The 21500-nt window shown below is 50.6% G+C and overlaps 1 protein-coding gene across 1 annotated transcript in view; it reads right to left on the bottom strand.

Moving 5' to 3' along the window:
• Nucleotides 1-362: 362 nt before the first annotated feature.
• Nucleotides 363-21500, bottom strand: part of NTF3 (neurotrophin 3) — a 76201-nt gene continuing 55063 nt past the window's right edge. Inside the window, exon 2 of the mRNA XM_055142822.1 lies at nt 363-1460. Within this exon, the coding sequence (XP_054998797.1) occupies nt 558-1460 (903 nt within the window). The 3' untranslated portion in view covers nt 363-557. The remainder of the gene's footprint in view (nt 1461-21500) is intronic.

Raw genomic sequence — 21500 nt, 5'->3', positions numbered from 1 at the left:
GAGACGGTCGTAATTCTAATCGGTACATGGGGCAGCAGAGATAGATGGGAGCGATGCTTGAAGGTGGACTTGTCCGTCTCTACACAGCTCCAAACTACCTAGTGTTTGGGGTCAATGGAAGTAAACGGAGTTCTTTTAATGAATGAATCAGGCATGGGGCAAACCAGCAGTGGAAGCATCGCCGTGTCTATAACACAACTCTGGTATCATCTGACTCGGACGCCATCGACTCCCAACGGGCAAGTCTCAGCTTTGCCAATTCTGCAACGCAAACCAACGAACACACAAACAAACCCCCCTCCCCCCGGTGTGCGTCCACTGCGTGTTGTACAATCAGTTCAACAGATGGCAGAGGCCTGAGGGACGGCAAGCACACGGATTTTATTGAGGGGAAAAAAAGCTTATATACTGTGGGGGGTGGGGTGGGGATTGCTGAAGTTTAATAAATAAAGGTCAACTTATAATATATAAAAACAATATAAACATTTGTATGCTACATGCATATCATATAATTTAAAGTAATAATTTATATACGGGGGGAAACGAGAGAGGCGGGTTCATGTTCTGCCCACTTTCCGCGACAAGGCACACACACAGGACGTGTCAATCCGTATCCACCGCCAGCCCACCAGTTTGTTGTTCTCCGACGTCAGTGCGCGCACGTACGTCTGCGACGTCTTGCACTGCGAGTTCCAGTGTTTGTCGTCGATGCCCCGGCAGCCGTTTTTCACGGGCCTGGCCTCTTTGCAGCGCGTCTCGTAAAAGTATTGTTTCACGGGGGAGTTGCCGGTTTTGATCTCCCCCAGCACCGTGACCTGGTGTCCCCGGATATCGATCGCCGATGACTTATCGGTCACCCAGAGGCTCTCGCTGTCGCACACGGAGTACTCCCCGCGGTGGCTCTTGTGCTCCGCGTAGCGCTTCCTCCGGGAGGAGGAGGATGAAGATGATGCTGATGCTGATGATGACGAGGATGAGGATGAGGATGAGGAGGATGAAGAGGAGGAGGAGGAGGACGAGGACGAGGACGTCCGGTTGGCCCCCGCAGGGTTGCCCACGTAATCCTCCATGAGGTACAGGGGAGGGGGCTCCAGGGGGGTGCTGTCGCTCAGCAGCACGCGGGGCGAGTTGTAGCGTCTCTGTTGCCGTAGCAACTCGGTGTCCATGGCCACCACGGGCTGGAACTCGGCCTTGGCGGGCTCCCCCTGCTCCGTCTCTCGTGGCCTCCGCGCCGGGGCCTCGGCCTTGGCCAGGGGGCTCTGGTAGCCTTCCTGGACGCCCACCATCTGCTTGGAGAGCTTGTTCTTCAAGATATCGGCCTGGATCAGCTTGATGATGAGGGAGCTGAGCGAGTCTTCCGGCAGACTCCTTGGATCCATGTTGTTACCTTGGATGCCCCGGAGATAAGCGAGGAATATCACATAAAACAAGATGGACATCACCTTGTTCACCTGTAAGAGCTGCAAAGGAAACACAGGTGTGAGTGGGGTGGGTCAGCGGCAACCGAGTGAGTCCATGTCCTTGGGGAACTGGAGGGGGACATGATTCTACTGCCTTCATAGGAGTCTACAAATCGAGAGAAGTCACCCAACTGTTTTCCTATGTATCCCCCTGGGGTGCCCGGTTCTACCAGTCAGACCCCCTCGTCTCCTGCCGTGGGCCCCCTTGACACCTGTGGCCGCCTTGAAATAAAGCAGGGGTTCACAGAAAAGGTGCCATGTTGAGAAACGGTGCTCCACAGCCCGACTCCTGAATCTATAGACCTGGATGGATCAAAATCCGGCCTGGGTAAAAAGCTTCTGACCAGAACATTAACGGGACATCAACTGCATCTTGAATCGGAGGCGTGTCTGTAACACGCACCCAGGTTGCGTGTCTTGAGCAAAACGAGTGGGTGGCTCATGGAAACGTTTAAGAAGCCCTGCCAGACTTCCTCTGCTAAACTGCCAAGTGCCTTCCTCTCAACCATCATCCTTCTAGCATTATGGCTGGAAAAAAAAAAGAAAAAAGCTGTGCATGCGTGTGTGTGTGTGTGTGTGTGTGTTGTTGTTGTTGTTGTTGTTGTTGAGGGACAGGAGAAAACTACTCAGCTTCTTTACTTGTGCTGCACTTGGCTGTGCCCGGTGGGGGGGCTGTCAGTGCTGGGTATAAAACGCGGGGTCTCATGTGCCACACCAGGTGCTCTGCCACTCAAGCCCCATCCGTACTTTAAAGTAAACCCATAAGCCAGACAGTATTCGAGGCAAACAGCAGTATGGAAAGGCGGGGTACCTTCCCAGACCCACTGCAGCATGGGCCTGACTGATACCAAGAGTTTCCTTAAAAAAAAAAAAAAAAGATTGAATCACGGTGAGACAGACCCTTACAGAGCTGTTCATGATTAGGTTTCGGTCATACAGTGTTTCAACACCCCGTCCTCCACCAGTGCACGGTTCCCAGCACCAGTGTCCCCAGGTTCCCTCCATCACCCCCCCACCCCCCCACCCCTCTATAGCAGGCGTTTTTATTCTGTCTGTCTGTCTGTCTGTCTGTCTGTCTCTCCTCTCCCCCTTTTGGGCATCCAAGTTTCCGTTAGCCTCCTAGTATTGGTGGGCCAGGTCCTGTCTCCTCTTTCAAAGTCCCCTGAGCAGACCCTGCTGCACTTGCACAAACACTCTGAACCTCCCAACCGACTTCCTCTCATGAGCAGCCATGGACTCAAAAAACAGCCCTGCACGGGACTGGAGCGATAGCACAGCGGGGAGGGCGTTTGCCTTGCATGCGGCCCACCCGGGTTCGATTCCCAGCATCCCATAGGGTCCCCTGAACACCGCCAGGAGTCATTCCTGAGTGCATGAGCCAGGAGTAACCCCTGTGCATCACCGGATATGACCCCAAAATGAAAAACAACAACAACAACAACAACAACAAAAATCATCCCTTCATCCCTGCCACACCTTCTCACCCCCACCCCTTCCCACTGCAGCCAGTAGTGAGAAGCCAGGGGTGGGAGGGTGGGAGAGGGGTCCCCAAAGATGGGCCCCTCCCTGACCGGCCAGCTGTGGGGAGTCAGTCTCCTACCTTTGTCAATGCGCATGGAAGGCTCCCCACTCTGAGAGAGGGCTTGAGTTCAGGGCGCTGGGACAAGTTCTCCAGTGGACATGTCCACGAGTCCCCCAGGGACTCTCTCCTCAAGATGGCGGCCCTGCCGCGCATGCATGCAGAGAAAGGAGTGGCCGTGGCCACCCGCTCAGAGGAATGGGCTGGCCTGGCCCCTAAGCAGCGAGACCGCTTTGTAGAATAATTTTCTCTCTCTCTCTCTCTCCTCTCTCTCAGGTTTCCATTACAAAATGGCTCTCTCAGGGGTTCTATTTCTAATTCAGTTATCTCTGGGTTTCGATGGCATGTTAACCCATCAACGCTCTCGTGCGGTTGCCATGGGAGAGCCTCGACATGGGGTTTGGGTTGAGTCCTTGTGGGATTAGACGGCTGATCTCGAGACACCTGTATGGCCAGTCCCCCGCTCACTCAGCAGAGCCCAGATTTTCCGAGGGCGGGTCCCTCCATCCTCTCCAGCTGGGGAGGGGTGGTGGAGGGGTGATCCCCACTGCTCGATGAGGCTGGCAGCGCCCGCCCTGTGGTTCCTGTCCTTTAATTACCTTTGCTGCTGCCTGGCGGGGTTCCCCAGGGGTAGGTCGCTTCCTCTTTAAAGCTCTGTCGAAGCGTGGAAAATAAAAGCCCTTCCCTTGGTTCACCTTAGATATTTTCAGAAAGACTTCGCTGACTCCAGGGGGAACGTAGACGGGAAATAAACAAAGGGAACACAAGAAATAGCAGAGCAGGCGAGCTGATGAGGAGCCTGGGTCCGAGGTGGCCCAGGCGAATGCACTTCCGGGCCCCACCAATGCTACCTATCAAATCTTGTTTCCTTGCGTCACCCACACCCTCTTCCCCCCCCGTGCAAAAGAAACATCACTGGTCCTTTGCTCCAATTTCCGTTTCCTGGCTCTTTTGCTGATAAGGGGACCCCACCTTTTCCCCATGGCAGCCACTCCCTGGACTCCTTCAAGGTCAGAGCCGAGAAGGGGTTGCAAACTTTCACATGCTCACTCCACAGGTTGCCCCAGGGATCCAGCTATGCTGGGAAAAGCAGGTTCCCATAGGAGAGCTAACTCCCCTCCCACCCTTCTTCTGCTGACATTCCTTTCACCTTGCAAGTCCAGTGAAATGCAACTTGAATGACACACCATGGCTATCCAAAGCCACAACGAAGGGGCTTGAAAGCAGAACTGGCAAAAGTCAAAGAAGGACAGGGCAGTGGGCAAAACTCCATGGCAGTGTAAGCGTGTTGGAAGCTCCAGCTTTCCTCACCAAATATATCTTCCAAGATAAAATGCTTAAGGAATTCAAGAGGGCAACCCCAGAGAAGTAAACCCTCAGTGTGGGGGGCCCCTCCTGAGCATGGCACCTGTGGGGTCACCCTGGTGGCGTGCCCACTGAACCTGTCCTGGCACTGAAGCTGCCCCAAGTTGGTGGGCAGGTGGGCAGGGCAAAGAGTCAGAGGGCAGAGGGCAGGATCAATGACTTCATCTGCCACCTGGCAGGGAGAGCCTGGGCAGGTTGGGAAATGGATGCCCTCAACCCCAGATAGCCTGGCCAGCCCAACCAAGGAGCAGGGGCTACCGCGGGACAGTAAAGTGACTGTGGGGCCATCAGAGAGGGTGACCAGTCCCTGAGTTTTCCGAGAGTTGCCAGAGGGGTAGAGAGAGATACTGTAGGGGTTAGTGGGCACGTCTCGTGTGTGTCACAGCCCGATTTGATCCCTGGCACTGCATGGTTCTGCTGGGTGTAGATGGCACCGCTAAGCCCAAGCAGTACTACATACCCGGGCACTCATGTTGAACTTGCTGGCTAGGTTGACTGACCATCCCCAAGAGTGGCCCAGGGAACCCCCTCAGCATGCTTGGAAGACCGTCCATTTTGCAAAATAAATAGATAAAGAAGGAGAGGCTGGAGCAATAGCACAGCGGGTAGGTGTTTGCCTTGCACGCGGCCAACCCGGGTTTGATTCCCAGCATCCCATAGGGTCCCCCGAGCACTGCCAGGACTAATTCCTTCATGCAGAGCCAGGAGTAACCCCTGTGCATCGTAACCAGGTGAGACCCAAGTGAGTCTCACCTGGAGTAACCAGGTGAGACCCAAAAAGGAAAAAAAAAAAAGAAAAGAAAGAGTTACCAAGGTCCATGATGATGATTAGATACTCTTATTACTGTTTACAAATTCTCCACAGACCGGTTGCTACCACCCCACCTGTACATACAGAAACTCAGCACAAAGAGATCTAGTCTGGGAAGGTACCTGGACAAACGACTCTCACATGTCATTCATGGATCGACCCTGTTTTTGTGCATCATCAAGTCCCAAAACATTGCCATGGCCCTTTAGAACAGTGTTGGGCACAAACTGTTACTGGATTATTTGCAAAGCTGCATGAAAACCCAGCAGTTTCACTGCGGACCTGACTTGGATAATCTGCTTTACAGCATTTTCGCAAAGAGCCAGCCCAGGCTAGTGGACACACAGCTGTTCAAAGCCGAGAGAGCCACTGATAGTCTCTTCATTCTTTCGAGGAGGAAACGGAGCCTAGAGTCCAGGTTCTTAGACAGCCGAGGGTTACACTGCAGACTTCAGAGTGAGAGACACTTGGCTGTAAAGCACAAGAAGAGGGCTTAGAGGACAGGGGGAGAGTGTGAGGGGTGAATGACAGGACCCATCTGAATGCTCTGAGTCTCACACCTGTCCACATAATCATAATTGAAAACGCTACCTGAACATGAATCATCTGTGACTGTGTAGAGGCTTCAGGCCAGCCCTCAAGGCATATATACAAAGGACCAGGGGATGGAGACCAGCCTCACATGCTGGGGAAAGGGCAGCTCAGACAGAGAAGGGAATACCAAGCAAAAATGTGGTGGGAGGACCCGTTCGGGAATGGGAGAGGCGTGCACGGAGCAGACTATAGACCTAACACATTGGCCACCCAAGACCTCCATTACTAACCACAATGCCCAAAGGGAGAGAGGGAACAGAGGGGAATGCTCTGCCAATAAGGCGGGGTGGGGAGGGGAATAGGGTGGGAGGGGGTGGGAGGGATGATGGGGTCAACAGTGGAGAACGGGCACTGGTGGAGGGGTAGATACTCAAGCTGTATATGACTGAAACACAAGCACGAGAATATATAAACCTGTATCTGTACCCCACGGTGATTCATTAATAAAAAAACAAAACAAACAAAAAAACCCAAAGTACCAGGGGACCAAGAAGACACTGGGGCGGGGGTTGTAAAGGGAACACCCTGGCTGGGCATATCAGTGAACCCATCTTGAGGCAGTGAGTTCCAGGCTCTTCTCTGATACTAAACCACGAATCCCCCACTTTTTGCAGAGGCAGTGAGTTAAGGTTGTTGGACTGCCTCTTCCTTGCCCATCTCTTCCATGCATGCCTACTGGGCGCCTAGCACAGGACTGAGCTTCTGTGTTGAATGACTGAACAAGAGCACCCACTCCTATCAATCCCTCTCCAAGACACTCTTCCCAGTCTGAGATGCAGTCTGGGCTTCTGCCAAGGCTGGTTTGGAAGCCAATCAACTCTGCCTTCTTTTCCCAAAGAAAATACAGGACCTGGCTCCAAAGCAGACCTCGGTCCCCAGGCTCTTCTTGGCTCTAATTGGAAAAAGACCTGTTAAAGACCTCCGTAAAACCCCCTTCCGACACTCTCCCCAGTGCCCGCTTGGGCAGCTCCAAGTTTTCCAAGATTCTGACCAACTTGCATTTGCTCTTTTCCTCACTTCAAAATGCTTTCCCACATATGGTGTTTTCTCAGTCCCTGGAGCAACATTCCTACAAGGTTTCACCATCCCTCAAAATACTAAAAAGAGAGCAATTTCTGAGTCCTCCTCTTTGGCTCTGTTTACAATCCACAGAGAGGGTTTCTGGGTATCCAAGCTGCAGCTGAAATGGATAAGGAAGCGTAGTGGAGGGGAAAACAGAAGTCAAGCCCCATGGCCACCTCAGCCTGCAGGGACAGGAGCTGAATCTGTCCAGTTTCGCTGGTTCCTCAGGCACAATCGCCCACCCTAGCTTGCACCTCAAGATCCCACTCCATGCACTTGCATGCATGCAGCGAACCTTTAGCCTGGTCAGCCACGTTAGGGTAGGTACCACCAAGAAGACACCTCCTTCACAAAAACAGGGGATGCTTCTCATCGTGCTGACATCGTCACCGAGGCAAGCTCTTGTCTTTCCCATTTCAAGTGCAGAAACAGGCATGAAGCATAGTTAGCCAAGAGCAGAGCCAGGAGTCACCCCGCCTGGCTCTGAATTTGATGCCCTTCATTAGTCCACTGTGCTGTGCTCTGTGTGTGTGTGTGTGTGTGTGTGTGTGTGTGTGTGTGTGTGTGTGTGTCTGCTCTCAAACATTCCAGAGAGTTTATTTCCAGCGGCAGCTCAAGTTCCAGCCTGGAGCCGGCACAGCTGCCCCCAGCAGGCTAAGCACCGCCCCAAGAAGCTTGGGCTCTAAGCTGTCTGTCCAGGGGCCTTGCTGTCCTCCTTTCTGTTTTGTCCCCGCAGAGTCTGAATGAAAACGTTCCTCAGGAAAGCAGTGAGCAGAATTCTGTTGACTCCTGGTCCCTCCTGGGTCTGATGCCTGCCAAGGTCAGCCCTGCGGCAGGTCACCTGTTCCTGTAGAGCCTGGTGTGGCCATAGACACAGCACTGACCAAGGCTTCTTCCACCCTGGGTTTGGCGTGGGTGCTGGAAAGCAGGGGTTACTGAGAAGGCAGCTTGGGCAAGAGCCCCTTAAGCCCAAGACAGATGTTCCCCTGTAGAAGTACCTTTCATCGTACCCAATTCTTTAATATTATTATTAGTTTTAAATGTTGAGTCACACTCAGCAGCTCTGAACTCAGGGATCACTCCTGGCAGGGCTTAGGGACCATCTAGGGCTGCCAGGGATTGAACCCAGGTCGGCTGCCTGCAAAGTAAGCAACCATAGTTCTGTGTCCTGCAGGTGCCAAGCTCTGAGTATGCAAATTCAGGAGCGTTCATGTTCGCCATAGCATATAGAGGAATAAAAGCTCTGACTGGGGTCACCGAGGACACTGTCCAGCTGTGTCCAGAAGGGCTGGATCCTTTGGAGAATTTCTGCAGCTTTGACAAGGTCTCTGACTAATTTGAAGGGCCGCAAAGACTACATCCTGCCAGATAACCCCGCTATCTTGTTCAGGGAGAGGCGGCAAAAGAAGAAGAAAAAGGAGGAGGAGGAGGGGGAAGAGGAAGGAGAGGAGGAGGTGGAGGAGGAGAAGGAAGAAAAAGTGGAGGAAGAAGAAGAAGAAGAAGAAGAAGAAGAAGAAGAAGAAGAAGAAGAAGAAGAAGAAGAAGAAGAAGAAGAAGAAGAAGAATTAGAAGAAGAAGAAGAAGAAGAAGAAGAAGAAGAAGAAGAAGAAGAAGAAGAAGAAGAAGAAGAGGAAGAGGAAGAATTAGAAGAAGAAGAAAAAGAAGGAAGAAAGAAGAAGGAAGAAAGAAGAAAGAAGAAAGAAGAAAGAAGACTGTGAAAGGAGAATGACAAAAAAAATCAAGAAAATGTGCTGGAAATGTCATTTAAAAAAATTTTTTTGGGTCACACCCAGCAATACTCATAGGTTACTCCCGGCTCTGCACTCAGGAGTTACTCCTGGCAGTGCTCGGGGGACCCTATGGGATGCTGGGAATTGAATTGGGTCGGCCACGTGCAAGGCAAATGCCCTACCTGCTGTACTATTGCTCCAGACCCCTGGAAATGTCATTCTAAGGCCATCTTAAAAGACTGGGGAAACTTGCTTCCCAGATCTTAAGTGCGGAATGAATTCAAATCTCTGGGTTCTCAGCCCAGGTCACTGCTCCCGGGAGGGATTTCAGCCTTCCTGTCAAGTACGGAAGCCTGGAGAGATCCTGGCAACATCTCTGCCGACAATCACTCTGGTTTTGATCCATTTCTTAAGGGTCTGGACGCAAAGGTAGGTAGGGAAAAGGGGCAGATCACAGATGCCACGCCCAAAGGCAGATGCGACAAACACCTGTGAGGACAGACCAATTTGGTCCCTGCATCCTTGGGGATTGGCGACCGGAAATAGCATGATGTGGTAGAAACTGGAAACAGGCAGGTGAACTCACTGGGGGCAGCGTGAATCCAAACCTTCCTCGGGAGGGGAAGGCTTGTCCAAGGAGGAAGGCGTGGAGAGACTTGAACTTGCCATGTGGAGTCCATGAGAAATGAGCTCGTCAGAAGGAGGCCTGGGGAGGTGCCACAGCACGGAGCTACCCTCCAGCACTATGCTCCTTTTCTGAAATGTATCCCCTTTACCCTGAGCATGCCTCTTGAGAGGGGGCATCTCTTACAATGTCAACTGAGGATACACAAGGCACACCCAAGAGAGGGCAAGGAATGGGTCAGGATCTGATGGGTGTGTCCTCCACCCCCAAAGAAACCACCTGTGGTTCACACATGAAAGGGTCTCCCCCTCTCCATGCTGTGTGGTGAGCATTCGAGTGATACCCTGTGACCCCTGGGTGGGTGTGTATGGACACTGAGTCAAAGCAGGCCTCCTCCTGCTGAATTCCTGTTATTCAAATAACCTAACTCAGGGTTCTAAAAACGGAATGTCACAGCCCACGTTTGGTCCAGGATTTGAACTAGGACAAGGTCTTCAATTTGGGGAACATTCTATTTGCCTTGTAGAAAGGTGTGTAATCAATAATGAAGGTGTTTTCTGCATGGAATCAGAGAGAAGAGAGAGAGAGAGAGAGGAAGAGACAGACACAGAGAGACAGAGGAGATAGAGGAGAGAGGAGAGACACAGAGGAGAGACAAACAGAGACAGAGACAAAGAAAGAGGGGAGAGAGGATAGAGAGGAGAGAAAGAGAAGTGGGGAGAGAAGAGAGGAGGGAGAGAGAGATGAGAGAGGGGAGGAGAGAGAAGAGGGGAGAGAGGAGAAAGAGGGAGAGAGGGAGGGAGGGAGGGAGAGATAGAGAGAGAGAGGAGAGAGAGAGACAGAAGAAAATCTGGGAGGTTGACACCCCACCTCCACTTCCGGGAAAAGCATTTCTGAACTAGCCAGGCCAGGAAATGAGCAGTAGAAAGACTTGGATGGGCAAGAGTCCTTCTCTTCTGCAGAAAGAAAACTCGATGCCTGGAGCTCCGAGCTGGGAGCGTGCAGCACACAGCTGTTGGGAAAGGAATTTGACGTTGTTCAAAGCCTACCGTCCTCTGGCCTCCAGGCAGCGAGAGAGAGACTGCATGGCACATGTCAAAACAAATGTGCACTAGCAGCCTCGGCAGGAAGGTAGCAGGGTTACTCCCCGGCCCCGGGAACCTTCTGTCTGGGTCCTGTCTTGACAGCGAGATCTTAAAGGAGCTTGGTATGCCGACACAAGCCACAGGAAACTCCAGTTCCTTTCATCTTGGGCAGACTACAAACTTATTTCATGGCCATCTCGTGTGGACAAGGAAGGATCTGCAAAGAACATGGGAGCCCGTCCAACTCCTAGTTCTTAGGGTACTTATCTCATGCAGGTGCTTTCCCTGGGTCTGGGTATCGTACTCAACCACTCCATAAAGTTGGATGGACGCCCTCCTGTGCATGCATGCTTGCGCACACACATGTCCCTCCAGGTGAGTTACAGTTACAGTGGGTTATCATCAGGCTATCTGCAGTGGTTACTCTCAGGCTATGAGCATGCATTCCATTTGCATCTTCTGAGACTTCTGCTTGGGTTTCATTTCTGCACACGAAGTAACTCCACTACCCAGTGGGAACCACACACCAGGGTGGCTTGCTTCAGTGACACAGAAAATTGGGATTATAGCTGGGGTGAGCCTCTGTTGTTGGTGTTGTTGTTGTTTTAATAGTTTAGATAGTGAGGCTAGAGTCGTGTTTTATGTTTATGGTATTGTAAAAAGCAACTGGGGTTACACTCTTAAATTTTGTGCATGTCTGTGTAGTATGTGTGTGTGTGTGTGTGGCTATTTGGGAGGCCACCCCTAGCAGTTCTCAGGGCTTACTCCTGGGTCTAGGATCACTCCTGGCATGGCTCAGGGAGGCCATATGTGGTGCCAAGGACTGAACCTGGGTCGGCCAAGTGCAAGGCAAGCACCTTAAACCCTGTGCGCTCTCTTCAGCCCAGGCTGAGGTTATTAAATGCTTAAGCAGCTGAGAACAATGGAATGGCCCGATCCAATGACTTTTGCATTAGATTTATGCCTCATATTTGAGCGGGGCCCACGAGTCAGATATCAGTATTATTTGCAAGGTGTTATACAGCTACACATTAATGTTCTTACCAGGGTGGAGCTGTGGAGGAACTGATCTATAATACTTCACGATCACGATCACAATCACAAAATCCTGTTGATCGTCGATTTCTTGAGCGGTCTCAGTAACCTCTACATTCGTCCTATCTCTGAGATTTTAGAAGCCTCTCTCTTCTCGGCCTTCCCAACGATGCCGCACTGGAGGCTCATTCAGGGTCAGGGGAACAAGATCCAGCTTGTTACTGGCTTTGGCATATGGATACACCATGGGAAGCTTGCAAGGCTGTCCCATGTGGGCAGGAAACTCTCAGTAGCTTGCTAGTTTCTCCCAGAGGGAAAGGTAGGCCATAAGGTATCACACGGCCTATAAGTATTATGGCCTATAATACTTATAAGGAAAAATTATGTTCACAATGATGATAACATTGAGGAGAAGGAGAAGGAGGAAGTCAAGAATGAGTCAGGGGGCAGAGAGAGCAGTTAGGGGGGTAAGGCTTGCATGAGGCTAATGCCAATTCAATGTCCAGTGACCAGGAGTCACTCCTGAGAACAGAGCTAGGAATAGTTTCTGTACACCAGTGAGTCTGACAGCCCCTAGCCCCCACCCCCTGCTTTTCCATTCTCCCCAAAGAAAATAATATAAATTAATAATAATAATAATAGTAAAAAAATCTCAAATGGCAGAAGAAGGAAAGAAATCCCCTTCCTCTTGAGAGTTAGTAACTAATCAGGTAATAGTACAGTGGGCAGGGTGTTTGCCTTGCACGCAGCTGACCCGGGTTCAATTCCTGGTTTCCCATATGGCCCCCTGAGCCCGCCAGAGTGATAAGAGACAGAAGTAAGCCCTGAGCATCGCTGTGTGTGGCCACCCCCCTACTCCAAAAAAAAAAAAAAAAAACCAGAAGCGAAAAACAAACCTACAGAAATCCCAAAGCACAACCAACTTCCTTTCATACTCCGGGCACCTTGTCCAAACCGACACCACAACTGGGTTGGCAATGCCTAGGCCTTTCTCTCCACATCCGCCAAAACACCACGATCAGGACCAACCCAAACCAGACTGGTCTGGCTGGCCCCAAGAAGACTCGGCCACAGAACACGGGTTTGGAGATCCTTCTCCCGCCTGGCCGTCAGGGCTGTGTCAAATATAGCTTTCAGCTCCCCTAGGGCCTCCCCTGGGTCCCCCACCCCCCACTCCCCACACAGGAGAAAGTCACAGATGGACTCTCGGTGACCATCTCTGGTCAGACCTCCTGGCCAACCAGCTTCTGTTTCTGATGAGCTAGGGTGCATCCCTCTTCCATTCTGCGGAGGCTCACCTGGAACCCCCCCCTGCCCCACCCCCGGAGCAGGAGACCGAGGTGGGGAGCCATCTGGCTAGAACTTCCCCAGGGTCTGTTTGGGTCCACTTGTGTGGCCCCGCGGGGAGGTGCCACGGGAGGAAAATCCATCTCCCGCCAGGGTAGGAGTATGTGGAGGCTCTTGCTAAACATCGCGACTCCAATCCCCAACAGTCCCCGAGCTCTCTCAGGGCAGCTGGGCCAGCCGAAAGCCCAGCCCGGAGCCTGTCCTCTGAAAGCAATTTTGGCACCAGTTGCCCCCTGAACCCAAAGCCGCCTTTAATCACGGGCGCATCGTCGCCCTAATCGCCGCTAATCACCGCCCGCACGACTGCCTGAGCCGCGCCATATGCTGCGGACTTTGAGGGGCACTCTCTGTGGATTACCGCCGTGCATCCTCGCAGATACTGTGATTAACCCCACTTCGCAGCTGAGGAAACTGAGGCTCAGAGGGATTAAGTCATTTTGTTGGAGATCAGGGAACAAGAGAGACAGAGCCCGGGAGGAAGCCAACCCTTCCCGGCTCATTCCCGAGGGGTGCCCACGTGCCATCTCTCCACCTGCTCCCAGGAAATGGGGCATGTCCCCCCCTCATTCCTGCAGAGAAGAGAGAAGATTCATACAGGCAGCCCCGCCTGCAGGCACGAGTGAGCACTTGAGAACAAAACATCATCTCATTGAGCATCACTTTAAAATTGCATAATGAATTTCACTTAACAGGCATTCCATCCTTATTTGACAGTTAAAAGAATTAATATTCCTATGCACCTATTTAAATCAATGAGGATTTGCTATGTTGCTTATATAAGTCGGTGGGGCCCCATTCGTCTAAGAAACGCCCTCTTTCCATTTTAGAGGACTGCATCATGCACCCATCGGAGCTAATTTTACTACATAAATTTCAAACATTATGTTCGATTAAACTTGTATTAGGTCATTTTAAATGTATTATATAAACAAATTTGATAAATTTGGTTTCTTCTTACTAAAATGAAAAGGCATTAAGTTAAAAGCATGGAACATTAGAATTTATCAAATAAATGTGTTTATGGGGCTGGAGTGATAGCATAGCAGGTAGGGTATTTGCCTTGCACGCGGCCCACCCGGTTTCGATTCCCAATATCCCTATAGCTCCCTGAGCACTGCCAGGAGTAATTCCTGAGTGCATGAGCCAGGAGTGACCCTTGTGCAATGAACAAAAAAAAATGTGTTTATTATATCACCTATCTAAGTCTTTGTGCATTTTGTCATTTTTTAGTATAAGTACAGGAGACCAGCTCTCAGCTGGGAAATATCTGCTTTCCTTTTTGGAGGTTCATCCATAGGAACTAACATTATAGATTTGATTTATTACATCATTATTTATAAATTTACTATGTTTACAATAAAATTATAAAAATATAACTATATTTACTATAAATTATAACTAAATTTACTATATTTACTATAACTGTATTTACTATATTCGCTGACATCTTCATCTAATTTTAAAAATAAACATCCTTTATACATTTTATTGTGCTTGAATTGAATAAGCTGTTATTTTATTCATGTTAATTTTGATACATCACACTAATTATACCAATATATTGCCAACTCAATAAGTAATAGTTAATATATTACAAGTTAATTATAATATACTACAATATCAATATATTGATATATTGTTAATATTATATATTATTAATGGACAACATATTAGTATAATATATTATTAATATTAATATATTATTGCAGTGAGGACGGCCCAGAGAGGGAAGTCTGTCTCTGTGGTGGACTGCACTGTCTCATGCTTTGGCACTAACTGAACAACCTCCTTTATGAAAGTTTGCATTTCCCCAACTGTTATCATACCTTTTGTTTTCCTTAGATGAGGATCGAGGAAAGCATGAACTATTTTTTTGTCTGTTTAGTGGGGTTCAGAGCTTACTTCTGGCCCTGAGCTCAGGAATTACTCCTGGCAGAGTTCAAGGGAACAATAGGCTGTGCCAGGATTCAAATCCCGGTCGGCTGCATGTAAGGCAAGTGCCTTACCCACTGTTCTACCTTTCGGGCCCCAGACTGGAGGATTCTTTTAGGAACTCTCTGGATTTTCCAAGGAGAGTCAGGTGTCGGGGTTTCTGAGACCATCGTCTATCTGGGGGTCAACGAGAAACAGAAGAGCATGGACCCCCCAGACGTAGTTCCTGCTGACTCGTGAGTCACCCCCTGCTAGTGTGGAGGCACTGTTCTGGCAGAATCACTGCTCTCTTGGAGTTTCCCCGTCCCAGTGCTCTTCACAGCTGTGCCCCGCTACTGTCACTGTCCTCTCCAGTCCCACTCACTCAAAGCTCTGCCCTCCAACCAAATGCCAATCCTGGCCGTCGTGGCAAGAATGCTGTTGGTTCTGGAGCTTTCCCTGTGCCTCGACACGGAGACTGCAGGGGAGCGAGGGAATGCGAGAGACGGAGAGGCAAGGATGTGGAGAAACACAACACACTTTTCTGTACGGGGACTGAGCGTACCAAGGGCCCGGGCCTGTGACCTTGGAGAGAGACCATTAGAGGTGGGAGAGAAGACCCTCCAGAGTCACACGGGCCCCAGAAGAGCCAGAGTCACACTTAGGCTGTTGGTGGACACCACTGCTGGCCCCTGGCGCGTGCACCTCTACACTCCCTAGTACTGGCAGGACCCCAGCGCCCACAGGGATCCCCTCTAACCAGGGGGAGAAGATCTGTCCTCCAGATACAGGTCACCTGGTGGGGCAGTACGAGCTCTGGGCACTCGACCCTGAAGAAACTTCCGGTCAGGACACAGAGGACAGGACAGGTAGAGGGGCCAGGTGACCGAGTCCCAAAGCTGTCAAGGTGGGAAGGGGAGGGGTTTTCAACCAACAGGCCAGCAACACGCGTGTGCCTATGTGTCCATATGTATGTCTGTGTATCCATGTGCCCACATCAGTGTGTGTCTTTGTCTCTGTGTGCGAACGTATACCTGTGAGTTCATGTGTGTTAGTGTCAGTGAGTGGTGTGTCTGTCTGTGCTCAGGCCTGCGTGTCAGTGTGTGGTGTGACGATATGCCCTGACGCATGTATGATGTGTGCACAAGTCTGGCTGTGTGTGTGTGGTATGTCTGTGTGAGCGTGGCTGTGGTATATCCGTGCCCTTAGGTACATCTGGGTCACGGTGGGTGTGTGTCTGTGTGAGTTCATGTGTGTGCTTGGTTTTCGTGAGTGTGATTGTGTATCCTAGTGTCCATGCGGTGTTTGGGCACGTGATGTATATGAATACGTGTTTTGTGTGTGCATCTGGGTGTGTATGTGTGCTGAAATGGGAGAGTGTGTGTGCGTGCACGTGTGTGTATGTGCGTGTGTGTGTGTGTGTGTGTGTGTGTGTGTGCATGTGGTTACTTGGGGATTCTGGAAGGGGAAACTCCCGGTGGCTCACGGGGCCAGAGACCAGGGAAGTGCCTCTGGCTTCCCTGTTGCTCCCTGAATAAGCCTGTTACTTTGCTCCTTTTGGGGCATCACTGCACTCACCTAGAAAGCGGGGAAACAAGATTAAGTCATTCCACCACCGCTCCCATGCGTGCGCCTGCCTCCCCTCGTACCCCCTGGAACAGAGACGAGTGATGGCCGTGGGAGTCCCACTTTCCCGCCCCCTCTCCTCACGTCTCCAGCGCCCTTCCCGGGTGCCTGGGCAGAAGGGGAAGCGGGTATGGCCGGGCAGAGGAGCAGCGGGGGAGACAGCAAGAGAAATGCTGGGTCCAGTTTGCGTTTCTCATTATTCCTCCAGCCCTTCTCAAATTCCTTTTGTTTAGAAGCCTCCCTGAGTTTCTGGAGGCCTCCCCTCCCCCACCCCCTCCCGAAAGAGCTAGAGGAGCCCCTCCAGCCCGTAACCCTTCCCAATAACACATTCCATATGTCGGTCACTCAGCATAAAACGTCTGCACTCGCTTTGTGGGTCACCTCCGCTGCCTCCCCCACCCACAGCCTTCCCGGCACCTTGGGGACCTCCGTCCAAGAGCCCCAGCTTTGCAGCAGGTTCCTGTACCCTGCGCTTTCTCTCCCAGGTCCCTTCCCGTGGGGGGCGGCTTCCCACTCCATCGCTGCCTGCCCAGTGACCCCCGTGTGTGCTCGCCTTGCTCCAGCCGGCCCGCCGCCGCCCTCCCCGACAGCTGCAGGGACCCTCCATCCAGCAGTGGGGCTAATCGAGCCGTGCTCTGACTGAGCTGGCCGCGTTAGTCGCTTTGAGCACGCCTTTGCAGAAGGCAAAGCAGAATTTTATTGTCTTCCTTCCCCTCCCCAGCGCCCCCTCCCACCCGTGGCTACCCTGTGTGGTAAAGGCTGCAAAGATTTTTTTTTCCAACAGGACCCCCAATGCTTCTTGTGCTGATGGGAATAGAACCATTGCCCCTCCTCTCCTCACCCCTCACCCAAGTACCCCAAATCTCTCAGATGCATCTTTTTAGGAGATCTGGCTTCTCGCTGCCAGAAATGCTAGGGAGAGCTTCTAGCAAGTTCTGGGAGGGGATTCCCAAAGATGGGGGATAGTGGGCTTCTGCAGCTCATTGGAGAAGAAAGGGCTAAAGATGACCTGCAATGGGTCAAGGCTAGCCTGAGAACTGGTGTTTTTTTTCTTTTTTTTTTTTTTTGGCTTTTTGGGTCACACCCGGCGATGCTCAGGGGTTATTCCTGGCTCTGCACTCAGGAATTACTCCTGGCAGTGTTCTGAGGACCATATGGGATGCTGGGAATCGAACCCGGGTCGGCCGCATGCAAGGTAAACGCCCTCCCCGCTGTGCTATTGCTCCAGCCCCGAGAAATGTTTTATTTATTTATTTAATTTTTCTGGAAAGCATTGGTTGATCTCAATGCATCCTTTTCTCAAGATGCCCCTGAAGAGCAAGTAGAGGCCACCTGGGAACAGGTGGCCAGGCAGCCCCTGGACACAGCAAAGGCAAGCAGGAGCAGCAAGGGCCTGAGTGTCAACTCTATGGGTTCAGCACTCTCCACAAACAGACACAGCATCCAGGACAGGAAATATACCTGGGACACAGGGGAGCCATCCATTCTCACCCTCAACTAGAGGGTGGAAGCATGGGACCCTTACATAAGCCACAGGCAACAACTGAAAACAGACATTCCACTGTCTCTAGTGCTATGGAGGGAGATATATAGCACTGTTGTCCCATTGTTCATTGATTTGCTCGAGCGGGCACCAGTCACGTCTCCATGGTGAGACTTGTTGTGACTGTTTTTGGCATATCGAATACGCCACGGGGAGCTTGTCAGGCTCTGCCGTGTGGGCGGGATACTCTCGGTAGCTTGCCGGGCTCTTCTGAGAGGGACAAAGGAATCGAACCCAGGTTGGCCACGTGCAAGGCAAACGACCTACCTGCTATGCTATCACTGCAGACCTTGAAGGGAGATAGGAGTAGAAGTACAAGAGATGGGCTGGCAAGATAGCACAGGGATCAAGGCATTTGCTTTCCACTTGGTGGACCCTGGTTCCACTCCTGTTACTGTATTTGGTCCCCCAAGCACTATCAGGAGAGATCTCTGAGCACAGAGCCAGAAGTCATTGTGCATTGGCAGGTATTGTCCATCCCCATAAAAAAGAAATTCAAGAGAAAGGTACTGCTGCTTAAAAAGAGACATTGAGGAACAGAAGGATGGGTGGTGATGAGCTCAGGGTATGAGAGTCAGGACCAGCATATCTGAATCTATGACTTTTCTAAGGGGGGCACTTGTGAAAACTGCATGTAGAGGAGTCATTGCATGAGACTTGGGGGCTAGCCCATGAGAAAGGGGGGCACAGGAAGGAAATAAGATCAAAAGAAGGCCACGATCTGAACACGGCTGAGAACCACGGGTCTAGCAGGCTTTAGAAGTCACTCTAGGTTTAGAATTTCTGGTTACAGTTTTCCTAAAAGCTAACCTTGTCTGTTATAAAGTCCAAGAGGGTGGCAAACACAGGCTCATGATTACCCCAAAAGGAGACCCTTTGTTCATGAACTTTGAGAGAATCCCCCTAGTATCAAATACAGACTGCACTTAACTTTAGATTTACCCTATCTTCAGCGCACCAGTTTGTACAAAATGGGTTATTCCTTCCCCTGCTGTGACTAAGAGCATCCTGTTTAGAGAGATGGGTGGGTAGGACCAACCAAAGGTCCAAGGGCTACACTGACTTGTCTCTCAGTCTCCTTTCTTCCTCCTTCTTCTCCTCCTCTTCCTCCTCCTCCCCCCCCCAACTCCTCCCCGCCTCCCTTCTTCCAAGGTTGGCTCTAAGTTGTCTGAAGATGTATTGTGTTCTGGAGATCAAACAGTTGGTTAAACAAAAGGGTGCATTACAAACAATCTTACACAACAATACCTGCATTAAGAAAATGACAACAAGAATGAAGGAAAATATATCTGAGGATGGGTTTTTGCAGGATGCACGGGGCTAATGAGGCAACTGAACTCTTGTAATTGGAGGGTCTGACTTCAGAAAACCCAATTATGCCTGATGGGTTTGGCAAGGCACCCTGCAATTTGGTGCTAATGAATGGATTAACGGGGGGGGGGGGAAATGTGGGAGCCCGAGAATGTGCAGGAATGTGTCTTAACATTGGATTGGCCACAGAGTCGGGGGTGGGGGTAGGGGGGGTTGTGGCTGTAGGGACTTGACAAGGATCTGATGAACGGAAGTAGGAAAATGTGGGAGAGCTCATCCCGGGTGGTCACCTCTGGCCAAGAGATGAACTTTTCTGCCACTGGACCAGTCTACAAAGACTTCAGAGTCATTGATTTCCAGGGGATCTCCCTATTTTAAGTTTGCTTGAGGGAACGCTGTCAAGTACTTCCAGGCATGCGGTCTAAAGCACAAGGTGAACCGGAGTTCAGAGAAGGGATCACAAGAGAGCTACGATACGAAGTAGATGCTAATGTCCAGGTAAACCCGGGAGGTACAGAGAAGCCAGGAAGCTCAGTGGAAGTAACAAGTGGCTGAGTCCCAGGGTCCAGGGGAAGGGGCTGCTGCCAACTCACTGTGGTCAAACGGAAGGGTCTGGAAATGCACTGGCATTGATTCAGCACGTGGAAGTTTTGATCCTTGAACATGATATGCCTTAGTTCCCCTTGGTGATGTTAATAATGTAGCTGGCGAATGCCACACTAACACAATTTACAAAGCACCAACTCAGCCAAGAAAAGAAGCCATGACCTCCGTTTGTACCCGACTTCTCCTGCAAAGGTTGAGTGCAAAGCAGACATTTGTGAATTGAATAATATTTTAAAGATGCTAGGAAGGTTTGCAAATCAGAAGAAAAACTTTATTGTGAATTCCTATGGAAAGCAGTGGATGCCCACGCTCGCTTAAAAAAAGAAAATGACACACTGGACCAGTTTGAATGCAAATCAAAGTACACCTTTCAAGGCAGAGCACGTATGTTGTAAGCACATGGCAGACCCACAAGGTACCCACAATGTCTGGAGATTGATGTCTTTACCAAGACAATGAGACTCCTTTGCTGAGCTCTTCAAGAACTTAGGAGCCTGGTAAAGCATGTGGTTCCCAAACACCTCTTTGCTTTTTGGGTCACACCCGGCAATGCTCAGGGGTTACTCCTGGCTCTGCACTCAGGAATTACCCCTGGCGGTATCTCAGGGGATCATATGGGATGCTGGGAATCAAACCTGGGTTGGCCACGTGCAAGGCAAATGCCCTACACTCTGTGTTATCACTCAAGCTCCTCAAACACCTCTTCTTTCAGAAGCTAGACATCAAAATGAAGAGGCAGAGGGGATTCCTCTGCTGAGATTTCCCATTCATTTTCCCATTCCTGTGACCTAAACATCAACCTGAGTCCCCAGAATGAAAACGTTCAGATTTCTCCAAAGATCTCTGGAAGGATGGGAATGAACAGAAGGGAGGGCAAGAGAGAAAGTTCTCGGCACTTAGCGACAACTCAGGAAGAACTGTAGTAACAGAGGTATCTCACAATACATTTCCCTGTGCCAGGAACTGTGCTCAGAATTCAGCCACCTGAATCCAACTGAATACTGCCATAATATTGGAGGCAGCTCAGAGTGGCACTACCCCAGGCACTATAGATTACTGGAGCCTTGGGCTATACGGTAACCTATGGAAACTACCACCGCACGTGCCATCCCTTATTGACTCCGAATTCCTCCAGTGACACACACGTATAGATTCCTGGCTCTGTGACCCAAATCCTTCAATGGGTCTAAGGGCAGCCTTCAGGATGAGACAAGCTGACAATTCTGCTGCAAAGTTAGAAATATTCACTTTAGGAAGATAATGAGCATGCCATCATGCAGGTCCTATCTTGCAGCCCAAAGAATCTGCTTGGAAGGAGATGGCTCTAGGTTAGTGGACCCTGGAATGACAAAAGAAGAGAGTTGGGGATGTGAATAAAGAATCCAAGCTCATGGGAACATAACTTGCCTGGGAGCACATTTGGGCCACAGGGCACTTGGAGATTCGGCAGCAGAGCTGGGAATAAAATCTCTAGCACGTAATTCTGAAATACAGGGCATCAACCAAGGCTCCAGCGATGAGAGCCCACTCTAGGGGTGGGGAGAATGCAGATTCTGTGCTATTGTTTTCTCTTTTTTGTGGGGTTAAGGGGGGCTCACCTGGCAGTGCTCAGGATTTATACCTGGCAATACAGGTCTGCCAGGGTTTTCTGAGGAAGTCAAATGAATCTGTGATAGCATTTACCCTTTCTTTTTTTTGGTTTAAGAATGTGTTTTTCTAGGATGAGGGGGTGTGGACCAGTGGTAGAAGGAGAGTCTTGCATGTGAGAAATCCCAGGATTGGTCTCTGGTGTACACACACACACACACAC

Source organism: Sorex araneus, chromosome 6 (assembly GCF_027595985.1).
Source record: "Sorex araneus isolate mSorAra2 chromosome 6, mSorAra2.pri, whole genome shotgun sequence".
NCBI lineage: Eukaryota > Metazoa > Chordata > Mammalia > Eulipotyphla > Soricidae > Sorex > Sorex araneus.
Note: the sequence above shows the minus strand (reverse complement) of the source record. Positions and strands in the feature narration are given on the sequence as shown.